General features: G+C 38.3%; 1 protein-coding gene across 11 annotated transcripts in view; it reads right to left on the reverse strand.

The window, feature by feature from the left end:
* Positions 1–24,948, reverse strand: part of ATRX (ATRX chromatin remodeler) — a 72,082-nt gene that overhangs the window by 8,183 nt on the left and 38,951 nt on the right. For all 11 annotated transcript variants that reach the window (XM_030449079.1, XM_030449077.1, XM_030449081.1 and 8 more), the window contains 15 exons: positions 24,629–24,770; positions 23,504–23,613; positions 18,896–19,042; positions 18,525–18,702; positions 13,763–13,900; positions 12,658–12,833; positions 11,472–11,589; positions 10,133–10,263; positions 9,749–9,837; positions 9,404–9,576; positions 9,092–9,245; positions 8,695–8,798; positions 7,562–7,670; positions 6,470–6,647; positions 4,927–5,121 (listed from right to left, as the gene is read on the reverse strand). In XM_030449079.1, the coding sequence (XP_030304939.1) occupies positions 4,927–5,121; positions 6,470–6,647; positions 7,562–7,670; positions 8,695–8,798; positions 9,092–9,245; positions 9,404–9,576; positions 9,749–9,837; positions 10,133–10,263; positions 11,472–11,589; positions 12,658–12,833; positions 13,763–13,900; positions 18,525–18,702; positions 18,896–19,042; positions 23,504–23,613; positions 24,629–24,770 (2,142 nt within the window). The remainder of the gene's footprint in view (positions 1–4,926; positions 5,122–6,469; positions 6,648–7,561; positions 7,671–8,694; positions 8,799–9,091; positions 9,246–9,403; positions 9,577–9,748; positions 9,838–10,132; positions 10,264–11,471; positions 11,590–12,657; positions 12,834–13,762; positions 13,901–18,524; positions 18,703–18,895; positions 19,043–23,503; positions 23,614–24,628; positions 24,771–24,948) is intronic.

Raw genomic sequence — 24,948 nt, forward strand, 5'->3', positions numbered from 1 at the left:
TCAGTGTGTGGAGGGTTCCTGGCTGGGGATATGCATTGATTTCCATGGCAACACTATTATTGAAAACAATACTGGAATATAATCCACGCTCCCTTCGCCAACGCAGCCTTCAAAATGTGGTTTAAATTACATCCAACTGTGTGTTTGCTTTTCTTTGTCTAAACTTTATTTTGCCATTACCTCTTAATGATGGAAGCCTGAGAAGGGGGCTAGGTGCTGCCATTTGGTTTGTTTAATTTTACAATGAAGAAAATAACAAATTCACCTTATGCACAAAAAAAAATTCATCAGAATAAACATTCCTTTTCATTTGTTGAGAGAGCAATGATGAGCAATTAGTTGAAGATGAAATCCTGGTGAAGTATGAAAAGAGGCTTTGAATTTTAAGAACAGGTTTGTCTTTTTAAAATCTGGATGGAAATTAAATGCTATGGAGAGATAAATGTGTTAGAGAGGAAATCTTCCATGAAAGAATGTGAGTTATGTTGTAATTCATAAACAAGTTCTTCTCAACCAATTGAACTTTTAAAACCAAGGTTAAAAATAAAAATAAATTTAAATAAGCAGCAGATTCTTCTGATTCTGAGATCAGCAGCCTTCCAAAATTCACAGCATTGTCCCCTAGTACAGAACTACACTGAAACACACACCCTGGCCATGTCCTGAGATAGTGGGAAAAAAATTATATTCTATATCCAACTGCATCTGAACTAGCACTTTAATCTGCTTTTTCAATCTGCATTACATGACCTCAGCTGAGCCAAGATTTCACATAAAAATGTGACTGAGACCTTAATCCACTCAGCACTCAGTCTGGGGAAGAATAAGCAAGGAGCAGGGAGTGCAGTGGTGCCAGCTCCAAGGGACACACAGTGCCAACCCCATTCTGTCCAGCTCCTACCTCAGATATCTTGCTCTGAAATATGGATTGCACTAGCCAAGGTCAGACACAAATATTGCACTTATGACCCAGTCCAGCTATCTGGATTTCTGATGAAAAAGCTTCCCCTGAGCAACACATCAGCCAAGCCTACCCCAGGACACAACCCTTTGGGAGCTGAGTGTTAAGAGCTTGTGAGAACCTCCTTTAAAAAAAAACCAACAAAACCCAAAACAACAGCCCAGTCATAAATCAGATTGATTAAAAAAAAAATACTCCAAACCCACTGTTAAATTCAGGGCAAAGTCAAAAACCTGACACGCAAAATCCAATTGTAATGTGTTCAACAGAATTTTCACTTTCCACCATCTTTTCCTTTTGAATTGCTGTAAATCTCAAATTGTTATTTTGAAATAACAACAAAAGCTGCCTTAGTCTGTGCTAGACAGAGTCACTACATTTGCAGAAAGCTCACAGCCTATTTCTGGACTTAAGTACAGCAAATCTGACTGGTTACTCAGTCTTCAGACACTTGTGACACCTTTTCTGGACTTAAGTACAGCAAATCTGACTGGTTACTCAGTCTTCAGACACTTGTGACACCTTTTCTGGACTGAATTCCTACAGCAGTCCTTTTCAGCCCTGCAGGGAGAGCAGCTGAAAGAGACCAAGCAGTGGAAGTTAAGCCTAATTTAATAATTCATGTGAAAAGCATCCACAATAAAATACTCTGTTAAAAAACCAAGTATTGACACTGCTGAAGACAGAGAAGCTGTTTGAGGGAGTAAGGGCAGAGAGTGGCAGATGGAGCCATGGCCCTAAGTGCAATAAGCATTTTCCTCAGCACTTCTCAGCCACCCAGAGGTCTTGTTCAGACCACAGAGGGCAAAACCTGCTGCTAAAATTAAAACTTGACATGAAACTTTGATAAGCTTCCAGAAAACCTACATCCTGCACATTTGCCCTGTGACTTTTTCTGTAAAACAGCAACATTCAAGCTTTTCCCTCCCCTTACCAACACTTTTCTTAGAAAACTTTGACTGAAACTTGGGCTGTTGCAAAAACAAACTTCTCAAGGGTGTATTTGAAAAATCAAGTAGCATTTGTTCCATAATGGCTTCACTTCTGACTTCTAAACCAATATAGAATGAATTCTCCTTCCTCATGAAAAGCAAAATGATTAAAAACCATTTCCTTTCTCACACCCAAGAAATTGAAAAGTGTTACAAGAACCACCCTGATGCTCAGCCCTGCTCCTCACCATCAGCTGTGGGTTCACATCTGAAGAACCTTCCCACATCAGGCACCTCACTCAACAAGTTCTCTGTCTCAGCAGACATCCAGCAGAAAACCTGTTATCCCATCAGGTTTTTCCACCCTCATGCTTAGAGATGAAGATGGAAAACATGTCACCTAAAACATTTCATCCTAATTCAGAACTCCCTTGGGAAAGCGTGCTGGGAAGGGGTAAAATCTGAAACATGGATTTTCCAACATCTCTGCTGGAGGAATCTGTTCTTTCAGAGCCTGATTGTATCCCTGCTGGACACTTGGAGTGTATTTCTGTGGTTTTTCTGTGTATTTCACACCAATGCTGAGCATTTCCAAGGTAATCCCTTACCTGACTGTCTGCACAACAGTAAAATCTGAGTCAAAACCCTGCTCAACAGACTGTGCTTTGAAGATGTAAGAGAGGCCTGAAGACAAAGAGAGACAATTACACACAAAAACCTATAAAAGGCAGAACTAAAGCTGCCTTTTAGCCTAAATGCCTACTTTGCTTTGCTGGTAATTATAAAGGGACAGCTCAGTCTTTGTAAGCAAGGGACAGACAGCTCAGTGATGGAGGAGGTAAAGTTTTAGTCCTTTGTTTGCTGCAGGGAGCAGGTTGGGTGTGCTGCTCTCAATAAACCATGGGAATATCATGCAACAAGATCTTCAAGAAAAATTTCACCTCTAGATGTTGGGTAATTGACCAATGTTACAAGAATCATAACAACAGTCTCTTAAATCCATTTTTTAGAAAAAAATGCTATGAATGTGTTATTAAAATAATTTCATTTTCAAGAAGTTTTAGAATTCTGAAGCTAAATCATGTATCTCTGCTAAAATTACACTGAAATAAGCAATAGTTGACTTTGAATTATTAACCTGGCATAATTTGGAGAATAACATCCACTTCAGTATTTCCTACAGCTGATACCTGGTTTTGACTGTTTATGTAGGGTTTTAGAGGGTTCAGAGAACAAAAAGAGACAGAACAGGAAAAAAAAGTTAAAGTTAGGTTAATAAATAAGGCATGAGTCAGAGTTCAGTTAAACAGATCACAGGAACCAAGGAAGAAGTCACTGCAGTTAGCTCAGTTTTGTGTGCAAAGCACACAGTGGATAACATGAAAATAAAATATCCCTATCAGCTGAGCTTCCCAGGGAGGACAAACACAGCCAGAAATGATTTGAAAAACAGTGGTATCATCAAGCTAGTAAACACAACAGAGCTCTCCACTACAATTTACTACTTGCAGTGAGAAACACTGTAATAAAAAGAGCTTAGATACAGTCATTAAAGTTTGTTTTCAAGGGTTTTAAAACCCATGTGTAACAGTGACTAACACTTACAGGGCTAACACTTCCTAAATCCCCCCAGCAGCTGCACTGACACTGTAGGTGGTCTGATAGACTGCTTCACAGAAGGGTTTAACTCTTCACAATGCCAAATGGATGCCTGACCACAATTTATTACATTACAGTCGACTGCAGATACTCTAGAATGGAAAACATACTTTTTTTCCTTGGAAATTATAAGACTCACAAACTGGAAAACCTCCCTCCTCACAACCAGACACTGTATAATGACCTAAACACAGCAGTACCTCAAAAATTTAACCAGTTCACTAATTACAGGACATATATTCATGTGCTACTGTTCACTGCCTATTCACCTGGTAACAAGCAACAGCTTAATGATGAATTAAGTCTTTAGCAGACCACATACACAAAGAATATAGATTAAAGAAAGTACAAAACCTTACCCTAATCTTCAATAAACAGTGACCCTGAAAAAGAGACTGAAATAATTGAACCAGTTATTTTTTTTCCCCCTAAAGTTTATTCCTGCCTGCCTAGAAGTTAGAATTTTAAAATGCAATCAGTGAATTTTTTCAGTATCAGATGGGATAGTGAACCAGTACTACATAGAGCAGTGACAATGAACCACTACTACACATGCCATATCCATTACAAAGAGATTCAGGCAGGCCTCAGTGAGAGCAAACCACTGTCATCCTAAGAAATTCATTTAGCAAGAGGTTGGGAAAAGGTCTAACACCACTACTTCATATTATCTCGAAGTGCAGAGTATCAGCATTTTATGTGTCAGTGTAAATGGTTTAAGTGGCTGCCTACAAAAATGTTACTGATCTCTACTAATACTGGCAGCACTAAAACCAGATTACAAATCTTATCTTGCCCAATTTTCCTCACTTAAACAATAAATAAATGCAACTTTTCCCCTGTCTCTACTGTATGTCTATTAATGGTCCCTAAAACAAGAGTTAAACAAGGCACAAAGCCCCAGAATGCCTTGGCAAAGGAGAGCATGGACTAATTTGACTCTCACAAAGTCTTACTAAGGTAGATAAAAAACAGACCTTGAAGCTGGGTATCACCACACAGAGCTGTTAGCACAGACTGAGGCAATGCTTGGTGTCATCAGCACCCACTCAGATGCCATCTGAATCTTGGTTTCCTCAGTTTCCTGCAGTAAAATTCCTATTCACTCCAATGGTGCTAAAGAAGTTTTTTTCTGTGTTCTGATTCACATTTTTAAACTGAAGATCTTTTTCTTATGCTTGAGGGGAAACTCATTATGTAGCTCATACCATCTCTTATATTAATTAGATATTTTACCCAGTTACCTGCCATTCATCTTCATCCCAAGAGAAAAATACTGCTGTCAAGTGAAAACACAGCACTCTCCTTGCAAGAGAAGCCTTAAACAGCTACATTTTTACAGTACACAATTCCTGGAGATGTCCAACAACTTACTTTGGGCAACATGGGTGTATCTCTCTTCTTTTTCTTTTCTGAATTAGGATCATCCAGCAAATCTGGCTCAAAAGTGTAGAGCTCTGTAAGCTCATTCATGGTAAAGTGACGTTCAACTTGCTGCTGGTCGACCACCCGGAAAGACAGGGACTGCTTGGTCACCTGGCGGTCATAGATCTTATCTTCCATTGTTCCCTGAAAAACAGACATATTCCATCCAAACACAGGGTATTTTTCTTCTCTAGGGAATAAAAAAAATAGATATGGGAGAGCTAGAACAGCACCCTAACAGTGTTGTCCTTTCCTCACTTCTCTGACCCTGTCTCGACAAAGTTCCCTGAAACACTTGGCTGAGAAAAAGAAAAATAACCTGGAAGTGAACACAAATATGGATGGTGTCTGCTACACAGGTCATCTAGCTACTGATCAGAGTAAGAAATGTTTTTTTCAGTGGTGCTTTGAAGAGATCCATTTCCCTAAAGCAAGATTATGACCAAAAAATGGCAATTTCCACAGCGTGTACCTTATTTTGCTGCTTTACGCAGCCCATAAAAGGGAAAACAGATTCCATATCACTGGGGTGGAGAAAAGAGGGGAAGCAAAGCAGTCAAGTCTAATTCATCACAGCTGTGTATGAAAAAATTAGATCCTTGATGAGAAAAGGAAAATGACTTATTATTAAAAAAAAGATGACTATGAGCAGTATGAGAACAGCACAGCCTGTTCTGAACATCCTAATTTAAAAAGGATATCAGCAGTTCAAAAGTGCACATAAGAAAACTACAAAAATAGACCAAAGCCTGAAGACAAAACCCCATGTCTGGCTATGATGTGTTACAAAAAGTAATGTGCTACAAAAAGTCATCTCTTTAGGTTGGACTTGATCAAGAGTGGGCAAAGGCCTTCAGTCAACTGTGTAACACCTGAAAAACCAGCAGATGAACCAAGATATTTGCTAACAAAAGTAAGAGCATTATACTTTAAAAAAGCATAGACCAGTGGCCATCAGAATTACTCCACACCTTTACTATCTCTATGGAGTGATAAAAGATTCCAAATCATGACTGGATGCTTTTTAAATAAAAATCCTTTAGCTCCCTGTGCTTTCATCCTAGCTGGATTGTCAGGAGCACACAGAGCAGGTCTCTGGAGAAGACAGCTACACTGAGCAAGCCTCTTGCCCAACAACCACCATCCTCTGAGCAGTCTATTAAAAAAAATTTTTTTTGTGGTGTGCAGATTTAAAAAAAGCTGAGCAGGCTATTCTGAGCATGGCTGTGTGAATCACTGCTCAAATTCCAGAATCTGTGTTACGCAAAGTGTGAGAAGATGTTGGGATTAGCAGGAAATAATGTCAGCTGTTATTTCTTTCACCAGCCTTTCCTTCAAGTGCTTTTTCAGTGACCAAATACTGCTCCCAGATTAGGGCTGGAAGATGACTGGATCAGTGTGGACCACTACAAACTCCCACACCATCTAGCTACAGCTTACAAATCTGACTGCAGGACCAGAGAATCACAAAAAGTATCAGACAGAAACCTACCTGAGCCAAAAACCTGTACACAAACACAGGTTTGTTCTGCCCAAAACGATAAACCCTGAAAATACTCTGGATGTCATATGAGGGGTTCCAAGAAGCATCAAAGATGATCACTCTGTTAGCAGCCACAAGATTAATTCCAAGGGAACCTGCTTTAGTGGATATAATAAACAAGCGACCTCTGGAACAGAGAAAGGTTGCAAAATTTTAATATTTTGGAAAACAACCATCATTCCCTTGTTGCTGTGTCACTACGGAGTTGTTCATACACTGAAAGAACTCAAAAATGTCATTAAAATACTGTAGTAAGCATTAAACTGATGCAGTTTAACAAGGACAACACTTTTAGCCAAACACTCCCATAAAACAGATCAGGGCCTTCTGCAAATCAACTGTTAAAAAAAAGAGGTGGGCAAGAAAAGAATTTGGGTTTGCATTTTCAAACTCTGATGACATTAGACAAATTAAACCATAATTTTAAATAGGCATGTCCCATGCTACTGAAGCTTCCTTTTAACTGGCAAATTGTCAGAATGATAACTCCAGAATGACACCATCTCTTTGATGTATCTGCCTTTTTTTTCTTGAACACTGTCTCACTCAAGTTCCACTTAAAACAAGCTCTTGATATATATCTGACAGCAGAAACTATTTAAGAATATTAACACTGAATTATTTGCTTCATTCCATTTAATCTTTTGTTTTCTGCAACATAACTAGAGGTTTTGTTTTTTCTTAAACAAATGTAGGAAGGTGAAGCTCCTTAGCTTTATTAAACTGGTACAAGTTTGTATCTATCTACCTATCAAATTTTGTGAGCAACTGATGGCTGGGAGACTGTTCTGGAGATAAATAAGAACACTACATGCTCCTGGCTGGCCCAGTGACTGATGTTTCCCAGACACCTTGGAGCTCTGACCTTCCTAGGTCCTTATGTCCTTTTTGGAAATCTGTTTTTTCACATTTTTTGTGCAAGTGCTGCATTTGACAACACTGATATTTATTTGCCAGCTAAGGTAGGTGACAAAGAAATAAGGGGAAAAAAAAAGAAAGAGGAGGGGGAAAATTAAGCATGTATATCAGAAGAGATCTCACCTCACATTAGTTTCATCATTGAATTCTTCAGCCCATTTCTTCCTGGACTGAGCTGTGGTTGATCCATCCAAGCGATAGTAATCAATGTTTCGGAACCATTTCCCTTCACCTGTAAAATTCAAATTATTAAAAAGCTGACTGTGTAAGCAACCACACTGACAATGCTGGATGTAAGTAATTCTCTAATCAGGAAAAAACAACTAAGGAATGTAGAATTTATATTTTTCTCTGACATTTTAAAACCACAGAGGGTAAACCTACAGATTATTCAAGACAGAGAACGCTTCTGGAGGATGCAGGTACTTGCCACAGGAATGCCTTGAAAATTACAGTGAAGCTTGCAGAACATAATGAAAATATGCAACATGGCAGAAAATAACAGCAATTGCATTTGTGATTAAAATGACCATCTACAAGCCTGCAAGTGTTGCTACAAACCCTCAACCTAAACACTTCTCTTATGCAAGTGCTCAACATGATTACACTTAGAAATAAGGAATGGCAGATTCAAACCGATTCTTTAAGCAAAACATACTGGAAACTGAAACTTCCCATAAAGATGCATCATCAGGAGCTCTGGGAGGATCTCCAGAGAGTAAAGAAAAGAAATATCCCACACAGAGGATATGTCTGGCTAGTGAGAAATTCCTTGCCATATGAGCACCATTAGGGTAATAATTAACTCAGTACTTTGTTTCCTCATGAAATCTGTAAAAAAATCAACTGCAGTTCATGTAAAGCCTAAATTCACATTTTACTGTTCTAGACACTGTTTTAAGCAGTCTAATTTTCTTTCATTATCTCTCTCCCAGTAGGAAGGCTCAGCATTTGCCACGCATCAGCTTACAACATCACTTCTGTACAGAATGTAACAAAATGCCTTCTCTCCTTTCAGATGATGAACATTTAATCTGCTTAGGCTATATTAAGCACAGATGATACACAATGAAATCAGAAAAAAGAGTCTATAATGAGATAGCAGAGACCACCTGCAGAGCAGGACAATAACCCTGCCAACTTCAGGAATAGTACAGGACATACCATGCTTCTCAGAAAGCCAACGACTTCAAATCCATTCCCTTTGGACTTGTGAAAGAGTTGCTGGCTTTGCAATTGTTCAAGGTGACACTCACCTTTATAAATAGGAGGCTTCTCTTTGTCAGTTTTCTCCCTGTTGGCCAGCTCCAGAAAATCTTCTATTAAATCCAGGGATATCAGGGACTGGCTAAACACTAGGCTGAAAACAGAAACAGAGAAACATAAAATTCACCTCTGAGGGAATTTATTTTTATGTCTGAGCGATTTATTCTAATGATTGTAACACTATTTTTGGAAAAAACCCAGCCTTTCTAGACACAGAAAGAGATTTTGGTGGAGAACATGCATGTATAGAAAAACTCACTGATAACAAATAATGTAGAATGCACATTTGCTTCAGGAAAACAGAACTGCAGCATTATGAAGAAGGAAGAACACTGCCAGACTAACAAATTTCTAAGGCTGTTAAAAATATTTCTAAAACTGTCTTACACTTTGTCTCCAAGCTCCTCTGCCATTCGAAGAATTTCAAAGAGAAGCACCATTTTCCCAGAATGTTCCAACACTTCAGCATCTGCATCAGTGACAAAATCTTTGTACCAATCTGGTGCTGGGCTACCAGGATTGGAAGAGGATGTAGCTTTGCCTACAAAGTAAAAAAAAAAAAATAAAATTACAAGAGAATGGATGGTTAAATCTCAGAAAACTCATCTATAAATGTTACAGCCTCTGAAAAGTCCCTTTAGAAATACAGAAGCAAAATGAAGCTGCCTTGTATTTTATTTACTTGTACATTATACTCACCCTCATCTGATTTATTAACAGATGAAGGGTTGTTTCCAAGTTCTTCTGCATTTCCTTCTCCACCTCCACGAGATCTTGAATTCCAGACTTTAATGACTTCAACATCATTATCACTGCCACTTCCACTTGAGCTACACTCTTTTTTCACTTTTTTGCCCTTGGATTTTTTTTTCCTAGGAAAGTAGCATTGCAAATGCTGTTAGTTTTTTAAAATTCTACTGGTACAGAATGTATTTTAACAGATGTCTAAAAGAAAAAAAAAACAAACATTAATTTTGGTACTAATCACTTAACTTGTGTTAGGGAAATAAATCCAACAAACAACAACAAAAAAAGCTCAATTACTTTGAATAATCATCAGAACTTAAGCTCATTGAAGTTTCATCGGAATCTGAAGCTATGAACTCATCCATGCTGTCTTCATCAAAATAGCCCTCAAAAGAGAAAAAACAGAAACTTTAGTAAGTATGCTCATCCAGAAGCTTTAATTAAACCTTTAGCCATCTGCTTATTCTTCATTTAAACAATGGTTAAGTTCTACGAAGGGCTGGCCTTGCAAAATGCTTTAAGAATGACAACAGAGCCAGAAACAAAAATATGACAAAACCAGGAGCAACATTACTCCCCAGCAACAAAGCCTCCAATTAATTTGATGAAACTTTACCTTGCATTTGGCAAAGCTTATTTGGAAAGCTCACAATAGTGAGTATTTTGATATATCTAATTTACCTTATTTTCTTTGCTAATATAGTCCAGCTGCAAACACCAAGGGTGAGTCCAGATTCTGCTCAACATCTGGAAATCCTGGAATAGTTTAGCTCCAGCTTTGCCTCTTCCACCTTCATTGCCACCACCTACACCTGACAATAAAGTTCAGGTTTTAGAATGAAACTCTGAAGTACATTTACACATAAGGTTCCTCCCTTTGAACAATCCCTTAGAGCAGTGCTGAGAGCTCTTTCCAGATGTACATCATATTGTAACGTCTCTTGTAAAAGAGGTCAAATTCTGAGTCCCAGGCATTTTTTTCCCAGTTAAAGTTGTCAAAATTAGATTTTCCACTTTCTCTTGATAATGAGAAACATGATTAGGTTTTTACATAAAAGCACATTTCTCCCTAGTAACTCAAATCTTCTTAAAATGACACACGTCTTTTTAGAATTTGTAAAAGCAGCCCAAGGTAGGAAACACAAAATAACATTTGCATTTAGGTTTTGGTGAATTTGGATTACCATTTTCAGCCACCTTTATTTAATGACTTGTAATTCTGCAGTATTGTTACAATAAAGAATCTTAAAGAAGCCCAGCCTATTTTTTTCATTGTCCAAGCACAAATTAGTTCCTAGTGCAACGTTCAGAGAGACAAATTTCCTTTTTGTAGTCTCAGTCTCTCATAAAGCTGCACATTAACTTCAGCATCTTGAAACAGATTGTTGGCATTTAGGTGTCCAGCTATTACTGAAGGTATCAGTATAAGAAATTACTTTCATTGGTCCTTCAAAACTTTCCTTTTGTAACTTAACCAAATAGAGGTAACACAGAACTATGGAAATGAAGCCTAGTTGGCAGCTCACCTAGCAGGTCACAAACTGCACCATCCAGAGTCTAAAGCCATTAAGTCAACACAGGGAATTTCATACTGCTATAAATCATAGCTCAATTTGAGATACAATTAATCTTTCTTGTAATTAAGGTTGGGAAAGTACACAGGTTAGAAAAACACAGGTTAAAAAAATATAAAATCCATCAGCAACAGACAGGCATTTTAAGATGGGTGGCTCAGCAAGTATAAGAACAAACTGGCACAAAATTTTGAAATCACTGCAAAAAGTGAATACATGTTGCAAGCATTAGACATAACCCTATCAGCAGTGCCTTAAACATTCCTGACTATGGAATTCAACCCCCCACTAAGTCAATTACTATAAATGCTATTTTAAAAAAATCAGAATTGCTCCAGAACCCAAAAGCTGGGGAATCAGGCTGCAGGAAGCACAGCAGGTACAGAAAAACCTCCCTAAGGGTTCATGCTAATAATCTGTTACCTGAGAGAACTGCAGGCACATACCTGTCAAATGATCCAAGTAGTACTGGTAGAGTTTGCACTGGATAGGTGTCATTCTAACTTCCAGAACATACTCATATTTTGGTGGGAGGAACTTTGTTAACGCTGTGTAATCTTTCCTCTGTAATTTCACACACAGAACTTCAGTCACGTAAACACAAAAATGACTATTGAGAGCTTAAGAACTTCAACAACAAAGCACCACACGTGAATTACAATGATTCACATGCTTGCCAACCACAAACAGAAAAAAATAGCCCACTAAAGACAACCTAATTACAGACACTGTCTGCAGAAGTCCATCTTACCTACTAAAAAATGTGGTGCTCTAGTCAAGAACATATAACCTGCTAACCCCATGTCCCTGTTCCAAGTCCTGGCAAAGTTGACTTCAGCTTCAGTGGCTGCTCTGGCAACTACTTTTGTGGATTTTCTTAAAATTCTGCAACCTTTTTTTGGTCAAAGGATAGGTAATTCAAGCAGCTGCTACCAGTGTTTGCATCACAGATGAACTCACTCTCAGTTTAACCGTTTTCAGAGCACATAGTTTCTGACTATTTTGCTTGGGGCAATGCAAAATTCTGTTCTCATTTTTTCTACTCTTACTCTAGCCTGCTTCTCTCCACCTATCCCTTCATCAAAACAGTGAGTGGTGTATTGATCTGTATTGATCTAACAGCCTATTGATCTACCCTGCCTGTTCTGGGCTGCAGGACAACCTCAGCCAGCAAAATGCAACAGAGGAGCCTGCAGGCAGCTCCCACTCTGTGCTGGTGATTACAACACCTGCATGACCTTGCTGTTATCTAGAACCCCAGCAAGGAAGTCTCATGAGAACATCCTTTAGAAGCAGAATAGTTCTCTTCTAAGGACATTACGCAGTGGCTTGAATGATCAAAAGGGAGAACTGCTCCTAAGGACAGGATCTGCTCTGCTTCGTCCAATGCTACCCAAACATGGTGTCCTGCATCCCAAGGCACTTAAGACTTAACTTTCTGTTTTATGTTTCTCCTCCTGTTCTGTCTTTTGATCTGTGTCCCTGTAGTGCTGTACAGATGTGTAGAACTATGCATCCTAACCCCTCACTACTATTCATATTTTGAAGATCGTGATTTTACCAGAATGAGCTGAAACAACTCCTCCCCCTGAGCATAATTCAAGTGATAAATTATAGCAAAAAGTTTCTTACCTGAACACATCCAGCTAACATCTCATAGAGAATATGTGCACGCTTCTTCATCACCCTGACATCCACCAGAGTGGAGTCAGCACACTGACCATTCTGGATTGGGTTTATAAATCGATTTCGGAATTCCTTAATTGAGCCAAGCAAATTCTCCTTAATAAAGTTAACCATGCAGTGATCTAGGACAGAAAGATCAGACTTGAGTTGTTCAAATGGAAAGTACAATACTGGGATTAATGTTAACAGATAATAGATTTTTCTTATCTAAAAACTAAGAACTTTCTGTTGAGCAAAAATACACAAAAAATCCCCAACATTTTCCAGCAAGTGCATCTTAGACTGACACATACTCTAGGCACAGAGATAACTTCTGATTTTAACACCAGACTTAAAACCACCTCCCTGTGTTTGTTACACAAAGTTTGAAAGCCATAGTACACCATAGCAATCATAGAACAAGATCATATTTGCAAAGATTTTTACATAGATTAAAAAGCCTATTAATCAACAGGAATAAACATTCCAGCACATGAACAAACAGGAACAAATATGACAAAGCCAGTTTAGAATGACATTCCCAAGACAGTAACATAAACCAGTGCTTGGGAAGTTCACCAAGACTGCTGCTCTACAGTGGTTTAAAACAATTTAAATCAGTGCTGCTGCAAGACCTGGCCCACCCTTTTCCCTTTGAACATTCTCTCCCTTCCCTGTTTGAGATGCTGAGGCTCATCTGCTCCCTTAGCTACCCATATCAAGAAACTAAAAGGTAAGAAAGCTGCTGCTGATTTTATGATACCCCTCACACAGATTCCTTAAGGAACGGGATGTACCTATGGCCACACCAAGGGAAAGGAGGAGGAAAGGCAATATTCCCAACAGCTTCATTTTAATTTGGCTTAAGCCATCATTTAGACAATGATTTAAAATGAAAAAGTTAGTTATTAGGTTTGTGGTTTGTTGGTTTTTTTTTATAGAGAAACTTAGCAAACAGTTTCACCATATCAAATTGTTTTCTTCTAATCAAATAAAACTATCTATTGCTGAAAGGCAGAAGTGTATTTGAGGAGATAATCTTACACACATCTTAAATCAGAGAACTACTCACATTCTATAAGATTATTCTGCAGTGGTGTTCCTGTGAGAATTATTCTTCTCCTCGATCGAATAGAATTCATTGCCTTAGAAACAGCAGATGCTTCATTTTTCAGTATGTGCCCTTCATCACAAACAACAAAGTCTGGACCTAGAAAGAAACAACATTAGAACTCTACCACCTTTTATAACCACAAAGAAACTGGCAGCCTAAAGAATCCCCACTTTGATCTTATGTTATTAAGTTAGGGTTTTTTTAACTTTTTTCTGGAGGTGTCTTGGAAGACTTAGGTTCTCAGTCCTTGCACAAGCATTCAGAGCACCATCCTGACAAAAGTACAGGCTGGAAAAGTCTTCACAGGAAGGATTAAATACAGATTTGCAATTTATTCCTATTGAAATTAGCTACCCATGCAGCTCAACGTGCAGCACATCTACATTTCTACTCACTCTTTTCAAAACTTCATTAAAACTGTTCCTTAAAGTCAGCTTTGGCTGCCATCTACTGGTGCTCAGTCAATTCCCAAGAAAACCCAAAAATAGACATTTTTCATTAAGGCAAGGGGTAAAGATTGCAATCAAAAGCCTTAAGATAAGACACATGCAAATCTGATTTGAATTACAGACAAATGAATTGCTACCTGGTAGCTGAAAGTCACCCCAGAAATGTCCTCAGCTTTCTTCCAGAAATTAACCCCAAGGAGCTCAAACTTCTTTTTTAGGTGAGCTGTACAAGGAATGTCAAAACCACTCTACAATTCCATGCTGTGCAAAACAGCTCTAATAGAATTATTAAGCATTAAAATTTAGAGTTTAAGGTAAGTAAAACCAACCTTGGCAGAACAAGACTTACACAACCTCACAGTTTTCAGATTTGGGGCAATTTCTGGAAGCTTTTTCCTTGAACCAAGAAGATATTCAAGGATCCAACTGGTAATTTAGAATGAATGTTTTACCAGATCTAAACCCAACCTTAGTTCCAGTGCAATCAACCATCAAGTCAGCTTAATTTTGTGCACCTTTGAAAAATGCTCTGCAAAGCCAACAGCTTTGCTCATCTCTAAGGCCAAAATTTGAGGTGGCAAAGTAGTATTTATTAGCATGGACAATCTACTATTTTTTAAGTTAGTAAGAACAGCTTTTCTCAGACTAACCTTAAACTGCCTTGCAAATAAAAAAATTAATGCCAGGACAGTGATCAGTAACAGAATCAATTGCACCTTTGACCATTTGCCAGTGATTTAATTCAGTGACTTAATGTCAGTGCCAGTGATCTTAATCATGCTGTCTGAAGTGTCAAAAAGTGATTTGAATCTTACATACTAACAGAAAAGAAATCAAGAAGCTATTTGTTTCCAAGCTGAAAAAAACTTGGGTTTTTTTAACCAAGACTAAAAGACAACTATGAAATTGAACATTTGAATTCTTAGCACACTTAAAATTTGTTCAAGCCTACTTATGTCTGAATTTTCACAACTGCCACAGAAACATTTCCCCCTGTCATTTCACTGCTTTTGTACTCTTCCCAGTATGGACAACCTGCAAAACACCTTCCTTGAATTTTAACAGTGACAGATCCTTTTCCTAATTCCAATTTTTTCTAAAAATATGAGAAAATATCTTAGAACTGTTCATGGTTTGTCTGGCAGGCACGTACAACTCTTATACTAACATCTTGGCTACAATCCAGGGGCAGGGATTTTCATGGATTTGTGGGTTTTTCCCTTGTTCTTAAAAAACATGAATGCAATTCATTATGGACAAAACATTTCTCAAAGCATTGTAAAGGAATGTAAAACCTAAAGGGACCTCTAGGGATCATGTAGTCCATTTTTTTCATCTGAGATAAGAGTTATAAGACAGGGACACATCCTCCCTGACACAAGTAGGAAACTCTCTGACCTCTGTTTTACCTAAACATTGTGCAATAATAATACCTCATGTAAATTATCTTTGCTGGAAATCAGAATAAATTCCACCTTGTCCTTTCTCCACCTGGTGTAAAACCAACTGATAACTGTCCTCTCAGTAACCACCTCTTACACGGTGGAAAATTTGTCAGCTTACCTTGTTTTTTTCCTAATTTAAAAAGCCTTACACTCCCTCAATCTTTCTTCAAAGCTCACAGTCTTCATCTTTCCATCCTTGCTGTAATTCCATATGTTAATATATTGATACACATAAAATAGACAGACATATACCCAGTTCTCCTTTTCCTCTGAATTTAAGTCTACTCTATACAACTGCCAATTAAAGAACAATTTCAAAGTTAAATAGTAATGGACTTCTTATTAGTAGCAACAAGTAAAAAAAAAAAAAAGTTATTGAAATGCTGCAAACAAAGGGCAACAGCTATCAATAAATCAAAGAGCATTCTATCAGTTGCACAAAAAAGCACTGTGGGAAACCATTCCCTGCTCTGCATGAGTATGTAATCCTGCTATTATTTCCCATAGCAGAGCTAGTTAATTAATGAAATCACTTCTCACACTACTTCTCCACCCATAAACTTTGGCTAAACCTTCTCTCTCTGGCCTCCTCTTCTGCAGAACTCAGTGCAACATCTTCTACTCCAGAGTATATCTACTCTAGCAGTATTAGTCAGACACATAGCATTGAATTATCCTTCCCATACTAACTTTGCAATCTTTTAAATTAAAAATGCTTCCAGAGACAAAGGTTTTCCTATTTACAGTCCCAGGAGTAAGCCAGCATATAGCTTCACACCTCCTTTAGTGGCAGCCTGGTATACTGATTCACAAAGAGAGCAAGAAACAAATCTGGGTTGTTGCAAGATACTTCTCATCAGGTTAATCCAAATGTCTCCAAAAACAAATGGGTAACAAGAGATCAACACTTCTGCCTTTTAAAAGTTAGTTAAGATAGAGGAAGGTGTGAAGCAACATAACAATAATTAAGGAGTTATTTCAGTGTTAGTTTTCCTGACAGTCCAAATTCCATCCTGTCAACCACACAGTCCAAGAGCAGAGTGACACAGGACATGACAAGGCTCCACGTGCTGCACTGTCTCTACTTGATTAAATCTACAAAAGCCAATAACCTCACCACAAACCCTGCTCTATCATGTTATCCTAAGCTGTCTAAAGAGGTCTGGAAGTAGAACAGAACCACACCTATAAGCTGATTGCAAAACCCAAGAGATTCACAGGATGTGGGACAGGGAAGGTTACACAAGACACTGTGTCTCCTCCAGAAAACTGCACACCCAACAGGACACCTCTCTCCACAGTCCAAAGGTTTTGAAGCTACACTTGATATTCATCCATGAAGGGCCAATATTACTACTAATACACATGGTAAAAACCTCTATGTTCTGTCTCCCTTATACTTTCCATCAGAAACAAAAAGAACAAAATCAATCCCTCTAAGAGTGTCTAACATTTAATTTTTTCAGAGCTACTGAAAAAATACAGAGCTACTGTCCTGTCAAGCCACTGCCCCATCACTTCTTCAAGACAACAGGTCTTGACAACAGCTCTGACTTTACTAGCAACATTTTCATCAAATGCAGCATCTTGCGCAAATGAGATACAGAGTAAGACTGACAACACATGGTTCTCTCCTCCTTTTTGCTTGTTTTTAGTAACTTCAGCATTACTTGAAAGAAGCAGGAAAAAAAAAAAAGAGGCAGGAAGGGCATTTTCTTCATTGCTTTAATAATGCATGTGGATTCATTAAAAGATCATAAAGGTTAAAAAAAAAACCAAAACCCCAAAGCATATACTGTACTTCACAGCAATTACGAGTTTTCGTGAGTCAAACTGGCAGAAAACTAATTAACATTTTAGCTGCTCAGAAAGTCTTTCTGCAGAGCTGGAGATGTCAGTTCCCATCAGCCAAAGCCAATAATCACTACATTATTTCTCCTATTAGAACAACCCTTTTGTCTGTCAGAACAAAACTCACAGCCCTACTATCACTTGAAATGTAACAAAATCAAGCTCACCAACTACAATTATAAACCAGACCAATGCTGTATTTCCTCAGCCAGAAAGCAAAGGTCATTTTCAGGTATCAGTTGCCAGTTCAGAATTTGTAGGAACATTTTACTGTTTTAGTGAAACTTGCTAATCTTAAAATTTATAGTTCTCTTTCTGGTGACCACCTGATAGACTGGTTCTATCCACCTGGAATATTTTCAAGTACTTACATAAGTTTGCTCAGTTCACCTAAGCATAAACCAGACTTTGGTTTCTTAATTCTTTAACTTAATGGTGTTTTATCTGCAATCAATTAATTAGCACTTAATTACCACTTTATTGGTACTGCTAAGGTACAATCTCAACTATTTCTCATGTGTAATTGCTCCCTTAACAGAAGATTTTTATCAAGGATAAAGCAACCTGTGGTTGGGACAAATTAAGATAAGACTAAGACTAATTAAGATTAACAAATTAAGATAACCTCAGGTTCCCAACAGAGTCACTTCAAATTACCTTGCAAAAAAGGCAATGCTTGCAAGAAAGATACCCATTAGGAAAGTTTCCTGTATATATTCCTATGGTCACTTCTGTATTTGATCTAATATAAAAGACTGTTGCAGATGGCTACCTACAAAAGCAGATGGGATAGTTTCTGAAGAAACTTTCCTGTAATTCAGGAAAAGCCAACAAAGAAAATCTGGTAACTCTTCCATAGTTCCTGCTTAAAATTATTTGCCCAGCAGATTTCCATCTGCAAGATGACTTAGCTCACACACGTGAAGCAGGAAGTCCATGCATTATATAATGCATGCTTGTATTCATTGCACTTACCTGGATCCACTAAAGCTTTATTAAAGATTTCTTTAAGTTTCCTGCTCTTCACATTCCTGCCCTGTGCAAGGTTCCGGTACATTTCGTACCCAATGATCATCACCCCCCCCTCATCCTGCCAGCGCTGCAGCATGTAGCTTCTCTCCTGAGGACGTTTCACAGTTGCCAGTTCACAGACCTTGCAAAGAGGAAAAAAAAAATCCTTGGATTTTCTCTTAAAATACTCAAGTCCCAGTGTCAGTTTTAAATACCTACGTAGATTTTTTACATACTTAGCGGGGCATCCCTTGGACAAAATATTAAGTGGTGGAGCTTCCCAAATACAAAAACTGTTCACATATTTTTTAAGAACTCTTTAAAAGCCTTTATACCTCTAGTCTTTCATCATCTTCTAAACCTTCTTGCCATTTTTCGAACTCATTCAGCCAGTTCAGAGCAGTGTTCAGTGGACACACTACCAGAGCTGTCCGAAAATCCAACTTGTCACAGAGCAGGACTGTGTGAAGAAAACTTACTACCTGCAAGAGGAAAAAACAGACAAAATGCAAAAAAAAAAAAAGAAAAAAGAAAAAAGAAAAAAAAAATTGCTGAGTATAAAACACTAAGAAAGAAACATAAAGATATATATTCATGTATAGAACTTACCAACAGTCTTGTACAAGTATTCTTTTTCTGTTTGTTAAAACAACTTTCTGATTAAAATTTAATATTCATGTATTTTGATGTCACAAACTTTTGTTACATGGCTGCATAATCCTTCACATTTTCAGATACATGAAGCAGACAGCTGAAGGACTTCAGAAATAAGGAACCCTCTCTTTACATTTCATCAATCATTTTCTTAAACTAAAAAACTCTAATTTCAGTTCAAAGTCTATTAACAGAATAGCAACAGAAAGAGAATAAAAGAAGTTTCATTTGGCTATTTCTCAATACTTGACCCAAACATTGGGCTTCATGAATGTGCCAAATTTCCAGAAAGCGAAGTTTAGTCTTAAATCAGTGTTTTCCAAATTTTTTTAACATATTGGCACACTGCCTCAGAAGAACTTTGAAGTAGAGGTTACTGAAATGCTTTCCAGGTAAAAACCCTGCAGCTGGACTGGCTGTATGCTGCAGATAACAACTCTGAGGCCTGGGAAAAATATCCTGAATTTTTTTTTGTCACTCAGTGCTTCTGCTGGGCTGCCTGGTTTTGAGCAGTAGCAAAAAAATAAAGACAGGACTAGAGGCAACCTGTAGAAATGTGGGAGCTGAAGAGGCACCAATGCTGTGGCAGCTCCAGCTCTCACCCCAACCTTCTCATGGTGAAGCCTGCACTGCAATCCACAGAGTTGTACAGCATCCAGAAAGTTTTTTATCCAAATCAAACCCTGGTATGTGGCAACTTTGATTTTATAAACTGTCCAAAGTAATTTCAATACAGCACAACTACGTTTGGAATGCTGGGCAGCAAACTCCTTTTAGATGCTGCAGTATGAAAGGCATTACCAGTGGTCTGGTAATCAAGACAAAAGCATCTCATGTTCAAATGCAAGAAGTACCCATAAAGATGAATCACAAAATCCTATTGTCCTGGTCAGCCCTCAAGTCCCCAATTGCCCTATTTTCTGATCCTTTACTGACTCCTCTGCTGTTTGCAAAGTCTACCAAAACTTACTGCTGATTTAGCTCTTTTAAAAGGCATTACAGAATCAGAGTTACAGAGCACAGTGCAAGGACCGGTCAGCAATCACATAAAGGAAAAAAACCAACTACCTGGCCATACAAATACTTGGTACATATCTGTAATTGTGGCATCCTTTGGATATCAAGGGATAAGTCAAAACAAATGTGAATACACCTGGTCACATACAAAGTACCTTCTGCTGAAATTTTTCATCAAACCCAAGTATAAAGTGCATAAAGTATAAGTGTATAAGTATAAGTATAAGTATAAGTCACCTAGACTTCAGTGCTACATTAAAGCACAACAGTTCTGCCAAATATTATAAACCTCCAGTAAAAATACCTAATTAACTCCTGAACAACACCTACGATAGAACTGAGCATGTAAAAAAACTCTTCAAATGTAATTTAGGATTGTTAAAATATTAAATCTAGTTACATTGCAGATACAGTTGTTAAAAACATCCTGTCCGCGTGCTATGGACTACAAACCACCAAGACTTTGGCTTGTTTTACCTCAGCAGTACATACAGTGAGTGACTACAGTCCCTCTGATCCCTCTGAGACCACCAGGAAATGCCCCCTAGAATCAGAAACCCCCCAAATCAAGTTCCCTTGAGCCTGTTTTTTGCTAAAGAATTATAGGGACCTACAGAATCTGAAGATAATCTGCCAGCCTAAGCACTCCAGCCCTACATCCTGCAACTCACAGGTCAAGAAAGAAGATTCTCAGAATCACAAAGTCCTTATAAAATTTGTCTGAATTAGTCCAGAGGACAGCAGGATTATGTATTACTCATTAACTTCACTTTTTTGAAGAATCCTGGGTAGCAATGATTTAGAGGGAAGACTGAAGGATAGGGAAGCCGTACAGGAAGGCCTGGCTAACACTACTGAAGAGTAACCAGATACCTCCTGCTTGATTCTCTGTAGATTTTCTCTTGGAGCACATTTCAACTCTCTAAATAGAATAATAAAAGACTCCAAGCCAAGTCAGTTCTCTGGCAGCATTCAGGTGTGCTGACCATGCCCAGCACCAACTAGCAAGGCAGACAGGAGCACTACAGAGACTAAAAATGACAGAGAGCCCTCATTCTAAGCCTTGAGATGTCAAAGACCAATTGCTTTGTCCACAGGATCCTGCAGCAGCCTCTTGATTGTGAAGCCACCATCAAGGTTGTAAAGCTGGCTAACAGCACAGAAATGGTGAGACATCTGTCATGCAGCTTGGAATTCCAGTACTTGAGATACTGACCTCTCCATGGATCAGATCCTGAGCCTTCAGGTCAGGGGATAGATAGGGCTTCCCATTCCAATAGGGAAGCTTCTATCAACACTGACCCAAGATGGAAGAGGATGGTGAAATGGCATTTCCTCACAGATGCTTTGAGGATCCCATCCTCACTGTAGGAAGAAAATAACCTCTTTGAGAACCATCATCATGGTGCTGAAGGGACTATGCTCCAGGGAATGAGAAGTGCATCCACCTTTGGAGCATGTGAAGAAAGAATTCAGAATGAAGTGCTGGCTGCTAACATGATCTAGACTTGGAGGTCACAAACTCACCAGAGCTCCAGGCAGAGCTCCTGTCCAGTGACTTCCTGAAGGCCCTGACTGATCCCATGCTGGAATCAGTTCTCACCAACTCAGATGTCTGCAGAAGCTCCCAGTTACACTTCTAATGATTCCAACTTGTGGCAGATATCAAAAAGATTCACAGTAATTCATTCCTCTAGCCAGTGGTCCTAATAAAGATTTGGAAATTATCTCCTTCCTGCAGAAATGAGGACACACAGCATCCAGAAGGCCAACGACAGGGAGACCAACATGGTTCTGTTTTTATGAGGGCCTTTGCAAGCATATTAAGGTCATTATCACCCTCCTTTCTTCTTCAGAGCTCTCAAAAATTTGTCTCTCAGAATCAGAGGGAAAGATTCTTTTGTCAAGTGACTTCTTCTAAAGGAATTCTTGGGAACAGACCTGACAGCAGAGCTGCAAGATGGGCAGCTCAGCCTAGCTCTTTGCTCATGGTATTGGTGGTGATGCTACAACTGGATAAATACAAAACCAATGTTTATGATATGAAAACAGATCAGTACTTGGAAAGAAGAAAGCACAAAAGGAACTGAACAGGCCTGACTACCCTCAAAAGGGTAGCATGAATACTGATATGTATGGAAATCAAAATGGTTTTGATCTTCAAAACCATGATGTCAAGTGCATCAGCATCTCCTGAGGACCACAGTGATGCCCAAGAAAAGGAGCTGTAAGCACTGGTTTACAGCAACTGCTTGGCTGATCAGTTTCAGAAGAAACATTTTAAGATGGCAATTGAGCTTCAGGTTTTCCACAATATCCATTATGTTGTTCACTATGCAACTTCTAATATGGCAGAAGAGCCACTTGCACCAGACCAAGACCTTTGCTACAGTACCTTATTTTAAAGAGTATCATAAAGTAGTCTTCAGCAATGCAAAGGAGAAGGAACATGCACTGAAGTGACAATGAGGGCCTGAACCTGAAGATTTCAGGAAGCAAAGAACTGGAAAGCCAAAGAAAAGAAATAAAGATGTGCAAAAGGGGTTGAAATTATGCCCTATAGTGAACTGCCAATGCAACAAAAGTTTCTGGTCTTGACTATTTGCAATACACAACAATCCCAATACCTGAACATACCTATGGACAATTACTGAAACAACAAACAAATGCTCTTTTCACTCCACCTGGAAGAGTCTAAATTGCAGCAAAATATTGTTTACATTAAAAGACAAAGCATCTGACTTCAGAGACTAGAAGTGTGGCACAGAAAATTAAAACTAAAGCCTGATAAACCTCTGCTTTATCGGTGCAACAAAGTAAACTGAAAAACCACTGAAGAAAATGAATAATTTCAGGAGTGACATCAGTGCAACACAATCTGTTTAAGATTATTAAACTGTCTTAGAAACATAGGTTCCAGAAGCCTGTTTCCTACCAGCTGTATTTTCTTTTTTTGAGTTGCAAGGGAGTTGCATTTGAGTTGCATTTACAATTTGAGCTTTCCACATGAATATCAGTGATGATCTGATTTCATTCTAGATATTTTAGAAGAGGAGAAAGCATAACCATGTATCAGAACTTCCACAGCTGTAACAAAATCATCTCCTCAAGACCTCTTTACAGAAGATTCTCCTCCAGCAACACTCAATAAGTCACTGCCTAGGAAACAGCAAGTTTAATATGTTCTGAAAGTCATTAAAATTGCCTTTTGCTGGATGAGCTTCTGAGAGCAACCTACTGCCCAGAAAAGAGGATATTTCTTTTTTTCTTACCTGCAACGTTTTCCCCAGACCCATACAGTGAGCAAGAATGCATCCAGAACCAGGAGATGACTTTGTTTTTTTTACAGATTCACAACAGCAATCCCACATGAACTGAACACCTGAAGAAAATAATTGAAAATTTTCTTATTAAACATTCATTTTATTAGAGTTCATCAGAAAAGAGATAGGTGTGGTCATTGTAAGAGCATGGTAACTCTTGGAAAAGAAGTGCTCAGGATAATTATTAACTTCTTTTCCTATGTATGAGGAAAAATCTTTGTCTTGAACTTCACTATATTCCCAGGTTTCAGTGAAGATGTGGCAACTGGGTCAGAAAATATTCTTGTGCACACTGCAGATAACTCCTATCTTGGGAACAAGGGGAGACAGAAAAAAAAGTGGCAAGGACTTAAATGAAAAGACTAAAACAATCTTGGCAAATTATCAAAATTATCTGAAACTGATTAGAAGAAATTCTGCCAAGACAAACCAGATGTGCAGTTCTGTGCTTATGGAGAAAAAAAAATAATCCTGTAAGAACTGTGACAGCTGACAGAGGAAAAGAAATACATGCTACACAACAAAACACATTAACAACATGAGGGGCTGATGGGTGATTTTTTGTGTGCTTTGAACTATATTTACTGTGGAGTTGTGTTCAATCCAAAATAGCAGAATGAACTGTGAAGAAAATTACGGTTAGTTATTCTCCTTTTCTCCTTCTTCACTAGAAAGAGAATATGGTAAGAAGCCAGCTTGATTTGAAGTTGTGTCAGATATAAGGAAAAAATTCTGTTGGGAAACCCAGGGAAAGACTGCAAGATTTTAAAATCTTCACTGAAAACTAGAAAAAGTGAATTCCTCAATAGAATGAGTAAACATGTATTTTATTCTGCCTCACTGTGGAGAATTAGTTGATTCTGAGGACCCTTCCAACTTGACTTTCCTAAGCTTTTTTGCTTGTAAGAGAGAACTATTGCTGATCTCACTTCATATTGTTCAGTTATTCCAAAAATAAAGCATTCAACCTGACATTCTGGCATTTGCCTGCCAAGAAGTTTTTCTCATTCTAATTCAGGTTGCTTAAGGTGCTGTGGCAGTGGAGGGAAAAAAAAAAGTAACCTCTTTCCTTACCATCTACTTGGTGTGGTTTCAGTCTGGTAACTATACTCCTATGAACCTGCACTAATGGTTCTTTGGTTTCTTCATCTTCATCTAAAACCAACTTAGTGGTAATGGGACATTTTAGAGGAGAAGCATCTTCTATCTCTATCACCTATAAGAAGAAACAGTATATCACAGGAACACTTCACACATGAAGAATAACAAGCATTTGACAGACAGAGGCTTTATCAATACTGGAAAATATAATTTATTTAGCAAAGAGAAACATTAAAGTATTTACTATGCATCCATTACTTTGGGAAAGAGCTTTTCCCCAGGGAAAGTAAAGC

This window comes from Calypte anna, chromosome 4, assembly GCF_003957555.1.
Source record: "Calypte anna isolate BGI_N300 chromosome 4, bCalAnn1_v1.p, whole genome shotgun sequence".
In the NCBI taxonomy this organism is placed as follows: Eukaryota; Metazoa; Chordata; class Aves; order Apodiformes; family Trochilidae; genus Calypte; species Calypte anna.